The 20,211-nt window shown below is 40.0% G+C and overlaps 1 protein-coding gene across 8 annotated transcripts; it reads left to right on the top strand.

Annotated features, from left to right (window-relative positions):
- The first annotated feature begins 1,218 nt into the window (after nt 1-1,218).
- On the top strand, nt 1,219-18,144 carry TTC12 (tetratricopeptide repeat domain 12). Of its 8 annotated transcripts, none has more exons than XM_054223181.1 (21): nt 1,219-1,346; nt 1,807-1,958; nt 2,538-2,568; nt 3,126-3,203; nt 3,694-3,815; nt 4,648-4,707; nt 5,675-5,746; nt 6,475-6,535; nt 6,815-7,003; nt 7,432-7,501; nt 8,614-8,702; nt 9,101-9,269; nt 10,657-10,749; nt 10,960-11,023; nt 12,004-12,138; nt 12,579-12,680; nt 13,432-13,500; nt 14,313-14,414; nt 15,299-15,398; nt 16,756-16,981; nt 17,866-18,143. In XM_054223181.1, exons 1-21 carry the CDS (start codon nt 1,283-1,285, stop codon nt 17,939-17,941), a joined length of 2,124 nt encoding a protein of 707 aa, XP_054079156.1. In that variant the 5' UTR covers nt 1,219-1,282; the 3' UTR covers nt 17,942-18,143. The 8 variants fall into 8 exon arrangements, with proteins under 8 accessions (XP_054079156.1, XP_054079155.1, XP_054079157.1 ...); XM_054223180.1 differs by having other exon boundaries at nt 13,393-13,500; XM_054223182.1 differs by lacking the exon at nt 5,675-5,746 and having other exon boundaries at nt 13,393-13,500.
- Nucleotides 18,145-20,211: the final 2,067 nt, after the last annotated feature.

Below are 20,211 nucleotides of genomic sequence, written 5' to 3'. Positions count from 1 at the left end.
CCAGGGACACACCACCTTGTCTGATAGTACAGAGGATACGGAAGTCCTCGCTGTCAAGTGTCCGCTTCTCAGACGCTGCTGAGACCTTCTGATCCCATTAACTTGGAGGGAAGAAGTGCCCCTTTTGAATGAGGGTTTAACCCTCAGCTGACTCCAGTCTCTCCCCTTCCCAGTCAAAGACTGAGAAAAGCCCAGTCCTTAACGGATATCTTAAAAGAAAAATAATCCAATTCTGGTTTAAAAATCAGGGCAATGCGGGCTAGAGGGCGTTGGCTGTGGATGAGTGTTTGCGTTTCTTTTTTCAGGTTCCCTCTCCCCGTTGGTACGTTCGCTACAATTCAGTTCAGCTAATCTTTATATTAACGAAAGGAGTCCCTTGCACTGATTTTTTGCCCATGCTATCCCATTCCTTTCCCCTGTGTATGAACAGAAAATGACTTCAAGCTTTAAACAAGCCAGACCAAAAGGATCTTAAACGCTCGTTGGAGAAATGACATGCCCGTGTCTCTGCTGATGTGCTCCCTGCTGTTAGCTGCCAGCGGGGCAGCTGGCCTCCTCGCTCAGCCAAATCAACCCCAGATGTGTGTGTTGATAAACCAACAAGCAGGAGGCAGCGGCAGATCTCGCTTCTGGTTTGCATACATTCAGGCTGCCAGGCAAAGGCTGACCTCTTTAGCAGAGGGAAAAGGAGCATATTCACCTCAGTGACCAGCGAAGCATTTCTCCGAGTTATCAAGCCAGAAATTAAGCAAGGAAAGGCAGGATGAAGCTAGTGGCCGTGCTGTGCTATAGATATTTCTCTATGGGCCACCTGGCAGGCCTTTGGTCAAGGGACCTTCTGGGGCCTTCTGCAGCTCCTGTCAGGGCCTGGCAGCCATTATGCTGCAGCAGAAACATAAGCCGTGGTTGCCGGCAAAGGGATTTTACCTAGGAGTATACGGGGAGGAAGAAAAGAAACCGCCTGCTTAATGCTCTGACGTACAGTGCAAACATAAAAGTGTACTTTTTCCGCATTGTAGCATAGCTCTAAAAGAGCATTCAAAAGAAATCAGCCAAGAGAGGAGGCAGGAACGCCCCTTCTGTAGCTCTGTTATCCCTACCCGGGCCGCGAAATGGCGGACGGCGACGCACCGCCCCTTCGTTTGCATAACCACGCCCCCGGGCGCCCCGCCCTCTGACGCTGCGTCACGAGCGTGGCAGCCCGGCGTCGTCCCCACGGCAACGGCGTGGCCGCTGCGCGTCTTCCGGTTCGGCGGGTCCCCGCGGCCGGTGGCTCCCGGCCATGCTGGCCGACCGGGAGCAGGAGGAGGCTTTCCAGCGGTTCCTCCGCCGTGTGGACGATATCGGTAAGTGTGCCACGGGGCCTGGGCGGAGCTGACCGTCCCCGGCCGGGCGTGGGGCGGCGCGGGGAGGCGGCGGCGGCGGCCCTTTTCTTCAGGTAGAGCGCTAGGGACGGAATGGAAAAGGGGCGGGTAAAGGGAAGGCAGAAAAGGAATGGAAAAGAGGAAAACTGCCGCTCCCCCCGCGCCGAGTTTGTTTAGTATGGCGTCTCCATACTAAAGTGTGAGCTCAGGTGTGGTCAGGCTTTGCAGGTGCCACGAGCTGCTTTCTAAACCTATAGCAGAAGCTGTAGGTAGTTCTCCGAAGTCAGCTGAAGTTGTATTTGTAAATGTTTCCATTTATAAAGACCTTCCTGGTCACCAGTGCCTTCAAAAGCATATATCATCAGAGGCACAACTGAACTCCTGGTCCTTCTAGGTCCACTGAGTCAAGTGTGTATATTCCTTTTTTTTTTCCTCTTTTTAGCCGAGTTAGTGCAGGGCTTGAACTCTACGGACCCTGGTGTCAAGGAAAAAGCCACTGCTGAGGCAGAGAAAAGGCTCCATGATCAAGAAAATAGCAAGGAGGAAGAAAGCAAGACTGTGGTGGACAGAACAGTCATCAATACACAAGCTTCTGTAAGAGTCTTTTTCCCTTTGAAGTTAAAGCTGTATGCCATTTAGGTCTTTTAAATAACATTAATTCACATTCCTTGCCCAGGAGAAAAAATCTTGCACAAAACTTACGAAGTATGGTCTGAATTTGACTTTGTTTTTCACTAGTTATCTTATTGGGTTATTGCCTTTGTCTTAAGACTACTAATAACACAGAATTGGATTTATCCAAGTTGTACGTAAGCACTGAGTTGCTGTAACGTGTAGCTTTTACTTGTACTTCAGGAACTTGAGCAAAAGTAGTTGAGACACAGGAGTCTCTTTGTTAATTTCATTAGACTTTGATTCCTGCAGTAGGGTGTGGATTTCGGTGACTTGCCTCATTAAAGATACAAACGGAAGGTTTCTGGTAATGTAAAAAATAATTAAGTTCTTACCATCCTTTGTTTAAGTGTTATTTTGATATTCCTAATATGCATCAATCTGGATATTTCAGAGGCTCTGTGGCTTTGAACAATTTAACCAAGTGTTCCTTTGCTGCTATGGGGTTTACTAAAATGTCTCTATGTGTACATGCATGTGCTGTGTTTCTCTTTTTTTTAGGACGTGGCAAATGCAGAAGCAGTAAACGCAGGTAGGACAGTGCTCCCTCTAGTATTTAGCATCTCTTCAACCTGTTTTAGCAGATACGGAGTAAGGCTTGTGGTTACTTCCTGCAAGACCTAATTGTACTCCTGCCAAAGTCAAAGCTAACTTTTTCTAGTGACTTTAATCAAAATGCAGTCAGACCTAGGAACACACTCAAGGATCTTACCAGTATGGCTGTATTTGTTCATAGGTAGGAAGCTTGTTGGTATAGTTTGTTATCATATTCTGGCCTCTCATCTAAAAAGTTAGTTTTCTGAATTTAAAAGGAAACGAGTTTATCTCTAGAGATGAGATACTTCAAGCCAAGTATGCAAATCCTGAGCGGTAACATGGTCTTTATGTGTAATAGCTTGTCATTCGTGTTCCAGTTTAATTGTTGAAATATCCCCTTAATATTTCCTTTGCAGAGAAAGAACTCAGAAATACCTTAGAAATCACTTTTTTTCTCACCTGTAGATTGATTTTAATCAAGCTTGCTTTTTTCTTTTTTCTCCCCCTCTTTTTTTTTTAAACTAAAATACCACCAACTGTCCTGGCTCAAAGATGGCTTTCTGGCAATTTTGGAAAAGGATGCAAAAGAACGAGCTAAACGAAGGAAGAGAAACGAACACTTAGCAAATGGTAATTGCTAAAGGCTTTTCTACCTAATGCCTTCACAGACTACTTAGCAGGAACGAGCTGATTTAAGAGGTTATTGAGCTACTTATTGCCATTTTTATGCACACTGAGACAGTGCTTTTGTTATCTGAGACAGAGCATTGATTAGCTGGGTATAACAGGGTTATATACTTAAGAGTTTGCATTCTGTTCTTTTCCATGCTGTCTTCCTTATGATAAGGGTTTGGGATGGAGGGAGCAAGTTTGAGTATTTGAGAGCTGGGCTGGGCAAGAGAAAATCTCAGTTTTCTCTCAGAAAAAGGGATGGAGATCATGTGCACTGAATAGCTCAGAAGCCCCATGCAAATCGTGGTTATTGAAGACAGCTGCAGTGGAGCTGGACTGGAATTTTGATGATCATTCCAACAGGAGAATATGGTCTCTGTTTCTGCAGTCACCGTTTGGGAAAATAAAACCCAAATGTTATTTTGAATGCACGTATGTTCTTTTGCAGCTCTGAAAGAGAAGGGAAACGATGCCTTCAGGAAAGGAGACTATGTCATAGCCATTCAGAGATACACTGAGGGTCTGGAAATACTGAAAGATAAGCAGGAACTTTACACAAACAGAGCACAGGTCAGCATGTGGAAATGAGCTACCACTATACTGCTTTTAGTGTTACTTTGCCAGGATACAACCCAAAAAGGATTCTTCTGTTATCTCAGTGAATTTCATAAAAGGGAACATTTGCTGCGTTACAGAGAAGCTTAAAAAAGGGAGCAAGCAATTTTTCTTGGCCATCCTCTGCTACCAGGAATTAATGAGTTTTGTTTTGCTGACATATTATCAACAGTAAATTTTTACTGTGGCTAGAAGTTAACAGCGAGACGGTGCAGGCTGAAGGTTTTAATCTTCTTATAAACTTTATGAAAGAGTTGCACAAAGAAGATCATTAGTGGTGTAAATTCTTCCCTCGTGATCGATGTGTCTGAATCCCTCGGAGGCTTTAGTTCTGCTGTGGCTAGTCCCTCCTGAGAGAGTGTTCATGTCCCCTCTTTCTTGGATGTGGCACAGGTGAACCCCTGCTCCTCCAGAATAAGTGGAAAAAAACATTCTAGTCCATAGTTTTATTTAAATGCTCTGATTTTTTTAAGTTCTTTTTTTAGGAATCACTTTTATAACTGCAGAATAACACTTGCTTTGCATTCTCTACTTGCCTTGTATAATCCATATGTGTGCATTGATTTTGTTTTATTAAATTTATTCTAAATTACAAACTCCAAGGAGATGGAAGACAAATTAGGAAACAGCTGGTAATTGTACTGCAAAATCAATGTCTAAGCAAATCAACGGTCTAATTTTTTCTTTTTTTTTTTTAATTAACTAATGTTTTTATAATAGTTAGTGGCCACTAAGTTCTTTGAAGTATTCTAATTCTCCTGCCTGGACTCTCTTGGTTTTATTTCAGGCCTACCTGAAGATGCAGGAGTATGAAAAAGCCATCAATGACTGTGAATGGGCATTAAAGGTAACTTCAGGATTCTGTCTTTTATGATCAGCTCAAGTGCTCCTGGAAGGTGATTTTCTGTGTAACTGATGATATGGAGACAACTTAATAATGGAAATGAAAGAATGTGGTCGTGTTGCACAGCTTCCTGCATCCCAAGTTGACTTGAATGTTATAAGGCAGTTAATATTTCAGTGCTGCCTGCGTGCAGAATCTTTTCTAGCTCTTAAGAGCTTTCAATTAAAAAGTTTGTTACAAGTGATAATAAAATATTAACTGCACACATTGGCATACAGTATCGTGCCCATCCTTCTACAACTGGAAAGGGGACTCGTTAAGCTTACAAAGATCAGATCTGGTGCAAAAGGCAAAGATTATATAAAATGCTAAAGAGCTGAATCCAGATTCATTTGTGTTACATCAGTGATGCCCACAATTAACAGATTATTAATAATATCAGCAGCATCATTTAAAGAAATCAATATTTTTGATACATAACTGAACTGGAAAAGATCACCTCATGTGTTAGTGTTGAGCTAGATGTTTCCTCAATATTTCTTTTTTGTGCACACCTAGTGAAAATCAGTGCTTATTTAATTCCTGGCAGAACTGATCAAAAGGCGTACGGAAATTCTGTTTTTATAGAAGTTCTGTGGTTATAGACTAGTTGATACAAGTCTTAACACTGCCTAACTGTGTAACAGTCTGTATTGCCCAAAGTGCGGTTTTCTGGGCAGGATATTAGCACCAGCTGCTTTTCACCTTTAACCACACCAAAGCCTATGTTCCTTGCATTGGGAAGGAAAGTTGGTACCTGGAGGTAAAAACTCATCATATAAACTTTAGGTGCCTCTAGTAGACAGTGTGAATACTCTCTTCTGTGCTTACAGTTACTTTGGGCAGCTATAACTATTAATCAGAAGGTGGAAAAAATATTTAAAGGTTAAAATTTCTAAACACATAATTAATAATTCCTTTTTTAACATAGTGCAATGAAAAATGTATTAAAGCCTATTTTCTAATGGGGAAAGCTCACCTGGCACTTAAGCACTTCAATGAGGTAAGCAGACTAAATCTTGTGGCTATGGGACCATGTTTTGTTGTGCTTTTGGCGGGATGTTGTGGGTGAGAGGGAGAAATTGAAATTTGTGTTCTTAACAATTGGACAAATGAAAGTATGTTGAGCCTTTAGACCCAAGAGAAATTTTTTGTGCTTTGCAAAGACTGATAATTCTAAAATCAAGTCTTCTTTCCACATCTTAGTAAAATAACTATAAAGCACGGACGATAAAAGTCTACGTGAAGTCCACCTTGAGTTTCATCTGTGAGGAAGATTCTTCCCTGTTGCAAGCTGGGTGATCGGCTTAATTCTGAGCATATGCTCAAGACAGACAAAATGCACAAATACAAGATAAAGATACAAGATGCGCAAGTCTGTTCCCTAGTGATAGTTACAGTTCCTGCAGTTTTAATGCTATGTCTCATTTTCTGTTTTCTCCCTGGAACTTTGCTTATTTTGTTCCTGCAAGTATGTTCCTAGTTCTGTACTTGAAATTTTCCTTTAAATTTGAAACAGCAGTTAGATGTAGGAACTGAGAATAACATTCAACTTACAGTTTTAATTATGGAAATTTTGACTTGAGTGTCTCCATGAATTTTATTTTTCATACTTAAGGACTGTGTCCCAAGAACTTTTGAGCTTCAATCGGGTGACTTTTGACTAGGATATACTTTTTATAATCTTCCCATTTTTGTTTTAAATTGAGAGCCCAATTCTTTTCTCTTAAGTCCAGGCAGTGTTATGAGAAGATCTTACAAATTGATCCCCAAAAGGAAAGCCTATTTAAAGGTAAGAAATAGAAATTTTTACACTGTTGTCCCTGTTTTCTGATCAAGATGGAACTTAATGGAAACCATTGTTCGGCTCTTCAGAACTTTTGATGGAGTCTCTTCATGTAGCTTTTGTTTCTGATCGTTTCTTCTTCAAGCTCTGTTTCACTGCCTGATCTGTATCTATCAGGTAGTGCGCTCTCTGTCACGCAGTCTACTTCATTTTTTTTTTTTATCTTGCAACTTGACCAGATCAAAACATTTAACTGATATGCTTTGTTTTCTTTCAATTTCCAAGATTGCATGAATGAGGTAAACTTGGAGGAAAAAAGAATGAAAGATGAAGAGAGAGCAATGAAGGAAGTCGAGTCTGGAAAGCTGGCTGCTCTGTCCATAGAAGAATTGCTGCAGAAACTTGATAGGCCTGACCAGAATATCCTCTACTATACAGGAGGGATCAGACTTTTGACAGGAGCCATTAAAGATTGTAAGTATTTACATACATCTTTTAGAACTAGACCAATGTTGTAGCTGAGCTGTTAAGACTTCTTATGGATTTGTGTCTCTTATGAAGTGTTTCATTTGTTTGAAATATTTGTAATTCTCTGTTAAAGCATATTGATTTGCAAAGCCAGTTTCATGTTTCAGTCTTCCTAAAAAGCCTTTAACTTGAACTCAATTGTGCTTTATAGCACCAGGCATGAATTAGAGCAGTCTTCAGCTTCAAAGCTGTTTCCACTTCAGTATCATTCTTGGAGTTTTTCCCCTCTTTTAACGATGTTCTTTCTCCAAAGCTGTTGATGCAGTGACCTTTTCTTTTAACACTCTGTCACAGGAGAGCAGGAGTCTGCTTTCACAATGATACATTAGCCAGGTGGACCATAGAGCTGATTTGTTTATCTCTGAATTTTTCAGGCACTGAGCAAACTTTATTTAGAACAAACAATGGATTCAGTATCCTCAAAGACAACGAGGTTGTAAGACGGTAAGAGCTCTCCAAAGGAAAACGGTAGGGTGTTACAGCATGAGGAAATGAAAATACTGTTTTCAAGAAAGACAATCGCCTCTTGAAATGATCAAAAGATAATGTAATAACATATTTTAATGTCTGAATGGACTGACTTATATCTGACTCCTGTACAAACAGTGCTGCCTTAGATGCAGTGAACAAAATTAATGAATTTCTGCTTCTGTCTCATATTTCTGTACGGTTACCCTATCTCTCATGGTGAGAGCAGGTTTGTAAAAAAACTTAATATAAAAGAACATCGGAAAGCACTTAGTTGTTTTAAGTATACCTGGCTAGACTCCTTGGTGCTATATTCAGCACCAAGTATCAGTAAATATTTGGCCATATAGTTTTTTAATGGAACCTGTGAAACTGTCTACCTTGTAATCAAGGAAGAGCATCATCTCTGGGGACCTATATCTTGTGCTGCTGTATTTTCTTGGCTGCCATTATGTTGTGTTTCAGTAATCAAGAAACAAATCTGACTAATATTTCTCTGTTATTGCTTTATAAACTTTGTCTTTTGAGGTATTTTATATTTGAGTCAGGTTCGGAAAGATAATGGAAACAAGAAAGATGTGCAAAACATGCAATTTGAAAATTTTGCACAACTAAGTTGGTTCAGAACAGCATGATCTGGTTGAACAGAGCAGGAGAGCTATTCTTTAAGGTTGTCAGTGGGACTGCAGCACAGAAACTTCTTCAGGGTTCATCAGTATTTTGGGTGTTGGCTGTAAATAGACTTAACAGATGAAGCACTTCCAAATTTGCACGAAGTTACTACGCCCTGGCTATTCACAACTGTCTCAGTGCAGAACTGAATTTATCACCTGTATTGTGCTGTGTAATGCTTGTATAGGGCCTGTGTTTAGGTAGAGTAGAGCTAGTAGATCACAAATCTGGTCTCAGAGGAGGTCCTCTGGAAAACAAGTCTGATGGTGTGAAAAATGTTTAACCAATGAGCTGGGTTTAGGGCTTATGAGCTTAATTGCTCATATGGCAGATCCTTGTCTCTGTGGGGCTTTGCCAAAGAGCTAATTGTTTGATCTGTCCTTTGCTCTTTTTACAAACTAACATTTCTAATTTAGGGGCTTCTGTGCAGAGAGGAAAAACGCTGCTGAAGTGGATCTGTCTGTTTCTCTTCTCTTCCTTTGGCAAGCTGTCTGCACTGGGAATGGTAAAACTATGTAATAAACATCATTGTTAATGTACTGTTAGACACTTACTGTGTCTAAAATTGTTATTTGGTATGAACATCACTTTCCCAGAGCACTTTTGTTTGAAGAAATGCTTGGTGCCTAAGAGCATGTTGCTAGTGAGAGTAAAAATTCAAACACCAGTGTATGTGTTGAACCAATGCAGCTGAGAGATTAGTGGGTGTTCTGCCTTACTATTGCTCTGCAGGAGTATTAGGCAAGATGAGCACATTAGTGGATGAAATAAAGACCTTAAACCTGTTAAATCAGTACCTAACGAAAAAAAATTATTAAAAGAGTATAATATAAAAAATAAGTATAAGAGTAATGCAGGTGCCATTGTGGGTGACATTGCTCTTAAATCTTCTCTTTTTTTCAGAAGAAAATCAGCGTCTTCTACTGACTTACCCTGATGTGAATGCACAGCTGCCAAAACTGCTTTCTTCTGGAGTACTGGAGATCCAAAAGCAGACATTGGCACTAATCTCTCTTTACTCAGAGAATGAGAATGGGAGGAGACTGCTTGTCAGGCACCAGGACCTAACCAAGTAATAAACACTACTATACCTCAGACAGACTTCCTTAATGCCTGGGTTCGCAGATGTACAAAACTCATTCCACTAGCACCAAGGTGACAGGCTTTCTGAAAAGAACTTAATGACACTGAGACTTCTGTCCTTGAGGGATAGGTAGGCCTAGTTAAGCAAAAGTGAAAGTTAGGTGTGTGGGGAAAGCTTCAGTAAACTTTTTATCTGAAGATGTCTGTGAAACTAAGTAGAAAGGGCTTATTCCTGAGGATGTTCATGTAATTTTAAGGCATAGTTACCTTTTTTTTTTTAAAACCATTAAGTGTGTGTTTGTCTAACACTCAATCAGAAGCTTACACTATTGTCTCTTAATAGCTCATGGTTTCAAACTGCAACTCTCTCCTCATTTGGCAATTGGTATTTATGATTCTTCAATGTTGCCATGACTTACTGAGTAGAGAAAGAAACAACGTTCTATCACCTTAATCCTATTGTCCTGCTATTTCCTTCCGCAGTTAAGCAGAGGAGAAATTTTAATTTACTGGTTTGCACTACATGGTTTGAAGTAGCAGATGAATAGAAAAGATTCTCCAACAGTTCTACACAGTTCACTATTATATACAACATTAATTAGATTCTTTTACTGTGCTGCAAATCTGGAGATGAGCGGCAGAGGATTTCGGCCCAGTAGAGGAGCATGTGGAAACCCCCCTGCTGTTCTGCAGAGCTTATGGGTTCACAATCTGAAGTCCTGTGAACTGTATGCAGTTCAAATTCCACAGCCGCAAACACATGCCATTCCAAAAGCTCAAAAGGTGCATGGCATGATGCTCGTTTTATTTAGGCAGGAGATTAATATTTCTTTGCTACTATAAAGCTTTTTAGTTAAACCCCTCCAAAGACTGTTGGCTTTGCTCAGCATATCCTTTTAAGCCATCAACAAGCAAGCATCAACGCTGACTTTCCCTGCAGGTCTTTACAATCTATTGAAGCTGTTCAGTACTGGGCTGTGCTGATGGTGTTCTTGGTCCTCATTGTTGCATTCTACTTGTCTGTCCCTAAGATGTTTGCCAGCAGCAAAGCAGCTTAGTTCCAAATGTCTGTGAAGCTTACATACTGACGAAATGTTGTAATGCTGACAGAAATTGGTATGTGGATTAAAATCATCGTACTTCAGCAAAAAGGGACAATATTGCTTGAGAATCTAGTGCCAAAATATCGTTCTAATGGCAGTTAGGTTACTGAGCATGTTTGCAGGGCCTAGTATATCCAGCTTGGTCAAAACCCTACTGAACACAAAGGAGTTTAGGATCATAAATTGTGTTGGTGCGATTAAAATACAAGTCTGATCTTTAATAATTAAACCAAAGCTGACATAATATTTTTTGTTGGTTTTTCGTAATAACAGATGGCTGCAGATTTTGATGATGCTTGTCAACAGTACTGATGCCAGGGCTAGCAGTGCCATGAACATACTATCCAATTTAACTGAGGAGGAAAGGTAATTTGCATTTCTCCATTCGTTTTTATAAATTTGTGCGTTGAAATGTACTAAATGAGCAAGTGATAAGAGGCTCTTGGTCGTCTTTGCGTGAGGGTACATTGCTGACTGATGTTTACCTTGTCTTTATGTTGCTGTTGTGTTGCCTTTATCTGTGATTTTTGTCTAAAGCTTTAAGTGTCCAAATATGGCTTTCTTATCCCCCAACAGGTTCAAAACCCAATGTCGTCTCATGCTTTCCACGAGTGTTTTACCTTTGTTCACCCAGTTGCTGGTATGAAAGATCTCAGTTTCTATATTTCTGGTTTACTTTTGTGTAATATGTCTTATGACCACTCCTTCCAGTTCTACAGCCAGTTGCTCCTAGATAGAACCCCTCTGTGTAGAGCTAGAGTAGTTACTGTGTCTCTAGTTCTGTAGGCATAAGAAATCCAATTTTGTCATACGCTTTCCTCAGGAAAATGTTCTCAATTTCCAGTACTTAGTGCTTCATTTCTGCACATTACTAGTTTTGTATTCAGTGAAAACTCTGAGCTTGGTTGCAGATTCCCATTGGTAATCTGTCAGGCTGGGATTTCACACTCAGCTTTGTGTTACACTCTTCTTAATGTGACTTTAATCCACTGTCACCAACTGGTTATATCTTGGATAGCGGCTTTTTTCTGTTTCTTTCTAATCTGAGAGATCAGAGTGAAGAGAGGACATTAGGTCACAAGGTAAAGATGTTTAGTGGTTCAGATCCCTTTCCTAGTTATCATTTATTTAAACTACAAGCTTACAATACTGTTGGTACAGAAAGCTGTCCTCGGGAAGAGGGAAGATGATAGGGAAGATTGGTTCTGTTGCAGAACAGCAGATATAGCTGGAAAGTAAAATACTTGCGCTTCTCTGAATGAGCACTAAGACAATGTAATAATTACAGCATTTTTACATTTCTTGGGCCTCTCGCCTTTGAACATACCTTACTGGAATTAAGCTGCAGCAGAGGCTGTTCTGTTCTGTGACCTAAGTAAGTGACAGTAGGAAATACTCATGTTAGGGACCACAGAATCCAGTCACTTTTTCCCAAGACTCTTAAAACATCATTAGATTCATTGTGAAAATGAAGGTGATTTTCAAACTTTGGACAGTTGGGATTTAACATAGGTAAGAGATTCTGGAATCCCATTTTCCATTGTCAGAGGGACAGGAACATCTATTTGTTGTTTCCTTGTCATTTGTTCTTAATTTGTTATTCCACTCTTCTGTTTTTAGACCTCTGTCAAGCTGGTGAACCAGGCAGCCCTTGCCCGTTGCATCGGCATCATGGGGAATCTGTGTGCAGATGTAGTCATTCGAATGCAGATGGCCGAGTGCAAAGAGTGCTGGCAGGCATGCTTAAAGCTTGTGGTAAAGAAACTTGACAACTCCCTAGAATAGTGTTTTCAGCCCTGTCTCCTGTGGAAATGGCACTTGTGTGATCATATCTGTCTGAACCCTTGACTGAAATCTTTCAAATCTGGATAGAGGTCTCAAAGCGGTCAATTGTCCACATAAGTTGTGGATTGACAGATGGGTGGGGGAGAGTGAGTGGTCCCTTATTGTAAGTGGCCCTTTTCAATGTAAGGATGCAGTATGAACTCAGTCTGCAGAAACTAAAGAATTCAGAGAGCGGGAAAGGATCTTGTTAACTGCCTAAATGTCAGAAGTTTGGAGTGTGCAGCTTTAGATACCAAAGTGAAACAAACACAGGAACGAATACTTATCGAAAAAGTGTCATTAGCTTTCGTGCTCACAGCGCATATTCTGAACCTCTAAATCGATTGCAGTCTTCTCTCCTTTGTACACAGGATGAATGCTTTGATGTCGGCACACCCAAATACCAGGAGTGTTTGTTTGCAGTGCTAGGCCTAATGATGAACTTATTGCTTGAATCAAATGGGATCATCCAGGTATACAAGATCTGTGAATGTTCTTTGGTAGGGTTCTTCTGATAATCAGTTCCTCAGGGATTCAGAATTGCTTGAGCAGTTAGAGCATCTTCCTTCCTTGTCACTGTAAATGGGCCTGATGCAAGTCATCGAAGTCATACTAGAACATCCAAATTGAACAGGTGAGGGAATGACCGTGGAATATTGTGAACCTTCCAGCCTGTACAGGGAAAAGAGCTTGACTGCATTATATGGATTTGGAGCCCTCTTTCACATCAAGTGTGCTGAAGCGCTTAAAGGCTGCCAACCTTGGATTTTGCTGGTGTTCAGTTAATTTTTAATTTTTATTGGGGTTTAAGGTTATCATTAAGGTAGTTGACAATTTAAGTAAGCTACAAACTAAAAAAACTCTCATCCACATACCACCCTCCATTTACCCACCGACTTGTGAGAAAAAATACAGTGTAAAGTACTTATAGTACCTTTCCATAGTGGTATAAATGTTTTGTTTGGCATCGGTCTCCAGTTATGGGATATTTTTAGATGCTTGGTACATTCCAAAATGTACCAAGATTTTAATTCTTAAAGCTAAGAATTCCGTCAAGAAAGAAGAATTTCCTAAGTTACATCTGAGTGTTGAAGTGTTAGTAACTTACTGCCATGTGTGCCCTGATCTCCATTGGATTCTTTCTTGTACTTTGTCTATTAACACATTTCTGCTCTAACTTCCCAGCAATCAGCTGAACCTGAGTTTTTCACGTTGTTGTTTCAGCACTTTGCTGTGGACATAAGTGGCAAGTGCATGTCTCTCCTCAGGGAAAAGGATGGAAGGATTGTGACAGTAAGTGGGGTATCTGTGGACTAATGAAAGATTGTATTGGCTGACCTGACCTGAACACTTCAGTACAAACTGCTGCCCTATGCAAGTCTGTACACTAGGCTTTGAAGCTTAAAACTTTCATAATTATTAGTGGTAAAGAAACAATATACCACTTATATTATTCAGTTTCTTTTATTGTTTGATGCAAGATTTTCTCAATGTTCTCTTGAAACCTACTTAATAAAAGCTCTTACAAATCATTCTTACAATGGTTTTCAATATAAAACTCTTCAATCAATCTACGACCAAGAACGATTTGGGTGTTCAGCAGCTGTTTCTTATTACAGTTCTTATATGTGAATCACACATAGGAGATTGTACTCCTATTAATGGTGTGTAACTCCAACAGATGGCAGTTACTCAAGGCAAGTGGATAGGAGCAGATGTGGACTCGGAGTCCGTTCACTGCTCTGAACTCAGAGGAATCGTTCTGATCTGTTTTACTTAATACCAGCCGTGCTGGGCTGGCTTCTACTAGGAATTTATTTCAGTAAATAAGCATACCAGGGCGTTGTCCTCATCTCAATTTGGTCTTCTCTCTCTCTACACTGAGTCTTTAGAAGCTGTGCTGAGTTCACTTTCAAGTAAGCAATAAAAAAGCCATGTCCTAAAGATGTTCTTCATTATATTTCTGTAATTTTATTCCTTTTACCACTTTAATTACTTTGGTTTTATTCTGCCATCTGCAAAAACAAAATAATTTGAAAACTCCTTTAAAGTTGTTGGGACAAATAAACTTTTTTTTTCCTTCTCTCACACTGTTTTCTACTTAGAGAGCCATTGGAGTGCTAAGTCGCATCCTGCCAGCATCCTTGTCAGCAGTAGAAGAAGCAGTGAAAGGAGGGGTGGTGAAGAAAATGATCAAATTCTTGAAAGTAAATTAACTTAACAGAATTCACTTTATTTCTGCTTGTATGGTCCCTTAAGAAAACCATAGTTGCCCCTGTGTTTGGCCTCCTTTCCCTAGGAGAAAGACCTGTGCAGTCACTCTGGCTGCATGTGTCTGTATCTGTGTTGTCCATTGAAACAGCCCTCTCAAGTTTAATTTTAAGCTAGGTAGCCAGTTTGGAGACCAGACTGCTTCCTTAGGCTGGTTCGTAGCCCAGGTTTTCAGTTGTTTCCATATGAGCCAGATGCCTGTGCACAGCTTTACTCGCAGAGACCTGCAAATTCAAGATTCCACTACTGCAGGCCCAGTTGGAGTGTTAAAGCTTAAAATTGGTGTGATCTAATTCGGACAGCTGAGAAGCAATGGAGCCCTTCCCACTGATTATCAGTGAGTGCTACATCAAGCTTGGGAGCAATTTTTCCCTAGATATATGCATATGTTAATCTGTAGACACTGTTTTGCTGTATATCTGTGTATCTAGCAGAATGTATATCCACCCAGCCCGATGCATATTCTACAGATTTGCTATGACGCAGATAAAATTATTCTAGAAAAAGGTTGCAACACTTAGCTTGACTCTTGTAAGTAGCAAGCATCAGAAGAGTTAATAGTTTGAAAGGAACTGGCCTCCAGAGATTCAGGGAATTTTGTGTGTTCATTGTTGGCAAGAAAGAGATGGTTCTTCTGTCACTTTCAGCCCGTGTTCACCTTGCAATATATACTTTACAAAGGTCTTAGTTTGGTATTCGAGCTTAGGTGTAAGCAATACCTAACTATCTCCTTGGTACCCTAAGCTATTCTGTAACCTTGAGTAAGTTGGGGTATGAACTGCATGTTTGTTAATGTATGCTTTATTCTAATCAAATCTAGGCTGGAGGACAGATCGCATCCAATTATGGTATAAAGACCCTTTCCATCTGCACCAGAAGTAACAGACAAGCTCAAGAAGATCTCGTGAAGTCAGATAAAAGTAAGTGACAACTTCAGTACTTAGAGGCTGAATGCAGAAATGTAATCTCAGTATCATCCAATTACTTTCTTCCCCTCTAGAATGGAACTGAACACTGGATTTTACTCTTGCAAGATTTTAGCCGTGTTTTCTGAATAATGTGCCCTTTTACCTGTTGAAATAGTGCTTAATGAGCCTTAGCTCTGTGTGTGGATGGAAATAGGCACATCAGATAATGAGCCTGAGTTAGAGAAACTGCACTTCACTCTAGAAAAATGGCTTGATGTGCTTTTTCAGGGCCAGAAATAAGCACTTTTTTCAAAATACACATATAAACTCTAACTGAATTGGGTTGAATTTCCCAAAGTTAGTGGCCAAAATAACAAACTCCATTTAGACATCTGATTTCCAGAGGCTGAGGCTGTTTATAATTTCCTTCAATTTACATGTGGATATTTGGCCTGGTATTAAAAGGAAATAGGAGTGGAGACAGAGTGACGATACTAGGTGTCTTAGGTTATTTTTGAGTATATTTGCTCTAGTCATGTGGTATAACGCTACTTAGATTGCTTTAAAATCCAGGTTCAATTACTGTTAATGTAACTACAACAGAGAATACTTAGTTTTATCTAAATGGTTGAACCTGTCAAGAAACTGTCAGCTCATGTAGTTCAACTTGAACCCTAAGGATTTTCACTCATTAAAAGCCTCTCAGAACATCATCTTCCTTTTGTATACCCCATATTAGTTTTGCTGTCATCTGTAGATCAAACTTTCATTTCCTCAAATTAGCAGTAACACTCTCATTCTTTCCCCCAAAGCTCTGGGTATTAATCTTGTAAAAGTCACTATTTCTTACTTATGTCATCCCTGCCAGCAGATGCCAATAAGAGCTATACAACTCTGTGTCAAGAGTATAGACAAAATACTCTGCTGCTGTACATTAGTATAGATTACAGGAGTAGATGAGCTGAGCTGCTGCATTTCTGTCTTAACACATTTAGCTTGGCACTGTAAATGCTCTGCTCTGTGCTTGCCCTGCTATTATGGTGGGGTGAGAGGCCAGCGCAAGATCCTGCTAGCAGCAAAGGTGGCATGTTCAGTTTCAGAGAACTATTAAACAAATGCAGAAATACAGGCTCCATGCTGGAGAACCTCTTAGTGTGTGAGAGGGGCATCTAGGCAGGTGAAGCTGAGACAGCATCCTGGGTCCTGAACCTTCCTATGAAACTCCCTTGCTCCTACAGGTTTTCTGGGGAAATGCCCCACATGGAACTGTGCTCACTCTCCAGGAGTTTAGGTAAAAACAGGAGAAAATATCATTGCTATTTGAACAAATCTGTGTGCTTTCTGTACAATTAATCTCACTTTTTCCCAGAGTTCAGTGTGCTGATGAAGCTCTTGGAGTCAGAGAACGAAATTATTGTGGGAAATGCTGCTTTCTGCCTTGGCCAATGCCTTGTAGTTCCTGGAGCAGCAACATCCTTACTGAATTCCAATGTTGTGATGATTTTGTTGAAACATGCTGGTGGTGATGCTACAAGAACTTCAGTGCAGGAGAATGCAGCGATTGCCCTGGGGAAGCTTTGTGTCGCTGAACCAAGGTATTGTGAAAAAGACTATTGTTCTCCAGCACCATCTGGTTGTTATTTCGTGATGATTCTTGAAAAACTGCCTACTGTAAGTTGATTCTATTTGTAGAGCAAGCAGGTACAGGGCAGATGATTAGTTTATATAAACACCCCATGAAATCTAACACCCTTCCTCCAACTAGAATTACCACTTGTGGTACTCTCCCCACAGTTCTGCTTTAGGGTTCCTGTGTTGTTAGTTGTCTGAACGTATTTCAAAGAGCTCACTTGGTATTGCTTTCTGATGTTACCTCTGCTGGTAGGAGGAGGAGTAATGTTATAAGCTTGTAGAGGTCAGAGCAATAATGAGAGCAAAACAAAAGTATAAATGTCAACAAAGAATGTCTGCTGCTGCCTGCCAACAGTATGCCAAGCTCTCTATCTAGCTGCAAACTGTCAATTAGGACTTGAACTGCATTCCAGACAGAGGAACTGAGTTCAATTGGTTATTTTATACATCCTGAACCACTACAGAAAGCACGGCCATAGTGCTTACATTCCACAAGTTTAAGTACCTTGCTTCTGCTGGAGGTTCCAAATGAGCAATAGAAAAAATATCTGTTCTGAGATTTGAAAAACGCTCCAGAGATATAAAAGGGAAACACCTTATTTTCTTCACTTTGTTAATTTGAAATGTCACCTATTTGAAGTTATTTAGAACTTTCATTTTCCTTTTTGTGGAGAATAGCAATCTAGAAACTCTGCTTCTCACGCTACTTTGGGAAGAATTTATCAAATGTAGCATTAGATATCCCTGATGGTTTGGGCATGCAGTATATCAAAGCAGTGGAAGCTTAAAACTTTCCTTGTTAGTCATCTTATATTCTCTCAGAGCAACCTTTCTGTCGTCTTTTCAGGCATATTGTTCAACTGCGGAAACTCAATGGACTGGCCATCCTGAACTCCTCTATGAAATACGTGCATAGCACCTGAAGTCTTCAAGAACTTTGAAATGTGCTGTTAATACCACTTGCTGTTGAGTATTTTCTGCTTTCCTTTAATAAAACTAACTCAAAGAATATAAACTTGTCAGTCCCTTTTCAAAGTGTTTGCTGGTCCTCTATAGAAGCCAGTGAAACAATATCAATATAAGTGCCAGGAGAAGAAAGTTAATTTATTATCTAGGCTAAAAACTAAAATAACAGCTTGTATTAAGCTTGTGTTTGTTTTAATAAATGATGTTGAACTTTCTCTTGGTCAGTTCCTTGACGGTTAATCACTGACCAATGGCTCATCTTGTCTACTTCCAGTTTGGGTCCGGTACCCAGTGCATTAGAAGAAAATAGAAATAAATTGAGTTGTGACTTTGAAGAATCCTTCCCCCTCCTACCCCCCTATCCTGTCCTCTAGTAGCTAGATTATGATTCAGTATCTCATGTGATATCACCACACTTTGCTTAAACCTTATCCTCATGCTCAGGTGCTTAAATATGTTGGTCTTAATTGCACTAAGCGCTGAGTCTTAATGATAACTTATGACAATGAGGTTTGTGTATGAACTATGGGCTGTTTATTTTAGTCCCATTAGCTTTACAAAGATAGTAAGTGTAACGGGATCCCTTTGTCATTTACTTTTGTGTGGAGTAAGAACAGTAGTTGACCTTCCTGATCTTAAGTACTTTCTCACGGCGCCTTCTGTTCATCGCACATCTCCGCTACAGTTATTCATTTTTTAAACGGTAGCACAAATGGCACATCATTCTAGTGTCCGTGTTTTCTGGAGAGGTCAAAAATTAATTACTGCTAACGGCAAGTGTAATTTGAAAAGAAAGGTAGTAATGCATTGCTCTTACCTCTTGTGTATTCTTCCAAAAAGGCAGTTTAAAACACGTGAATGAGAAGTTGTTCCAAAGAGCCTGCTTTCTGTGCTAAAGCCTAGCAGCTTTATTGCTGAAGTTCATCATCATCTGTAAAACAAAGCCTTAGAATCAAGGCAAAGCACTAGGAATGCAAGTAAATCATCTGTGAATTAAAAAAACCCACAGCTTTAGTTGGTGATTAAGATGATTCTGGAAAGCATATCTATTGAGGCCTCTGGTGCTGGTGCTAACAGAACAGCACCTATAGTACTGCTGGCGGAAACCTGTCAAATTTAACAAATAGTCTCTTTGTAAATAAACAGGTGCGTGTAGACACAAATCTATATTAAAGGCTTGTAACTTAGGCTAGACAAGGACTTTGGCCATAAATACAATATTTCTTTTTTGCCTTCGTTTTGAACACAGGAAACAAGTGTTACACTTACATGAAGAAGCACAGGCCAGTCATGTTTGACTTTAAAATGGCTCTTCAATTAGCCTTCTTGACACCTGTAGGTGTCTATTCTTTATATAATCTTGTCCGTTTAGAACAGTGGCTGACAAATTATATCATCTCCTTTTCAAAATAGCAGCTGAATCATCTTCCCACTTCAGGAGAAGGAAATTCTCGCACCTGTTTTTTCTCCTCACACAGTGAAAAGCATACAATTGATAATCTCACTGTCTTTTTTTTTTTTTTAAACTCCTACCACTAAGTTACACCCTGCCAAGACAAATATATAACAAATACTATATGTAGTGTTCAAGTCCAAATAGGCACTATGCTCTAAACCTGACAAAGGCCAAGCATTGTCTTAAGGAAAAAGAGTTATTGAATCTCTTGTTTACAGAGGCAGGATGTCAGAGAGGAACAGCATGCATACTGTGTCACCAGAAAATTACAGGAGAGTCAAAATCATCTTAAAAGCCTAAAAGCTAAAGACCTTTCTTGATTTTGACTGACAAGCTGGGGTTTGCTTAATGGAACCTTTCACACACCAGTTGCTATTGTCCCCAGAAGAAAATGGTGATCAGGTAAGAAAATTGCTTCTAACTTCCTTCTGCACAAGGTGTTTGAGACCTGATTTGTCCTCCTCAAAAAGAACTGCTATCACAGAATTTTTGCGAATGTATGAGGTTGCCACAGGAACTATTGCCATTTGGAGATGGGAAGTAGATGTGAGCAATCAAGCAGTTACAGAAGAGGCGTTGAGCTTGTACAAGCTATAGTCCTATGTGAAGAACAAAGAACCTGCTGGTAGATCCTAGATGTGAGTCGCCATGGGTTTATGGATCACTTTTGTAGCATCTTTATACTTGCAAAACCGTTGCAGCAGATTTTACGGTTCAGGAATAGTTCTTGACTGATATTCGGGCAGTGTAACTCATGACAGTCTGGGAAGA

Source organism: Rissa tridactyla, chromosome 17, assembly GCF_028500815.1.
Source record: "Rissa tridactyla isolate bRisTri1 chromosome 17, bRisTri1.patW.cur.20221130, whole genome shotgun sequence".
NCBI classification, from domain to species: Eukaryota; Metazoa; Chordata; class Aves; order Charadriiformes; family Laridae; genus Rissa; species Rissa tridactyla.
Note: the sequence above shows the minus strand (reverse complement) of the source record. Positions and strands in the feature narration are given on the sequence as shown.

Coding starts and splice junctions, on each gene's coding strand:
- TTC12 (XM_054223180.1), top strand. CDS start 1,283: ATGCTGGCCGACCGGGAGCAGGAGGAGGCTTTCCAGCGGTTCCTCCGC. Junction 7,502..8,613: donor GACAACGAGGTTGTAAGACG/GTAAGAGCTCTC, acceptor TTTCTAATTTAG/GGGCTTCTGTGCAGAGAGGA. Junction 11,024..12,003: donor CTTTGTTCACCCAGTTGCTG/GTATGAAAGATC, acceptor TTCTGTTTTTAG/ACCTCTGTCAAGCTGGTGAA.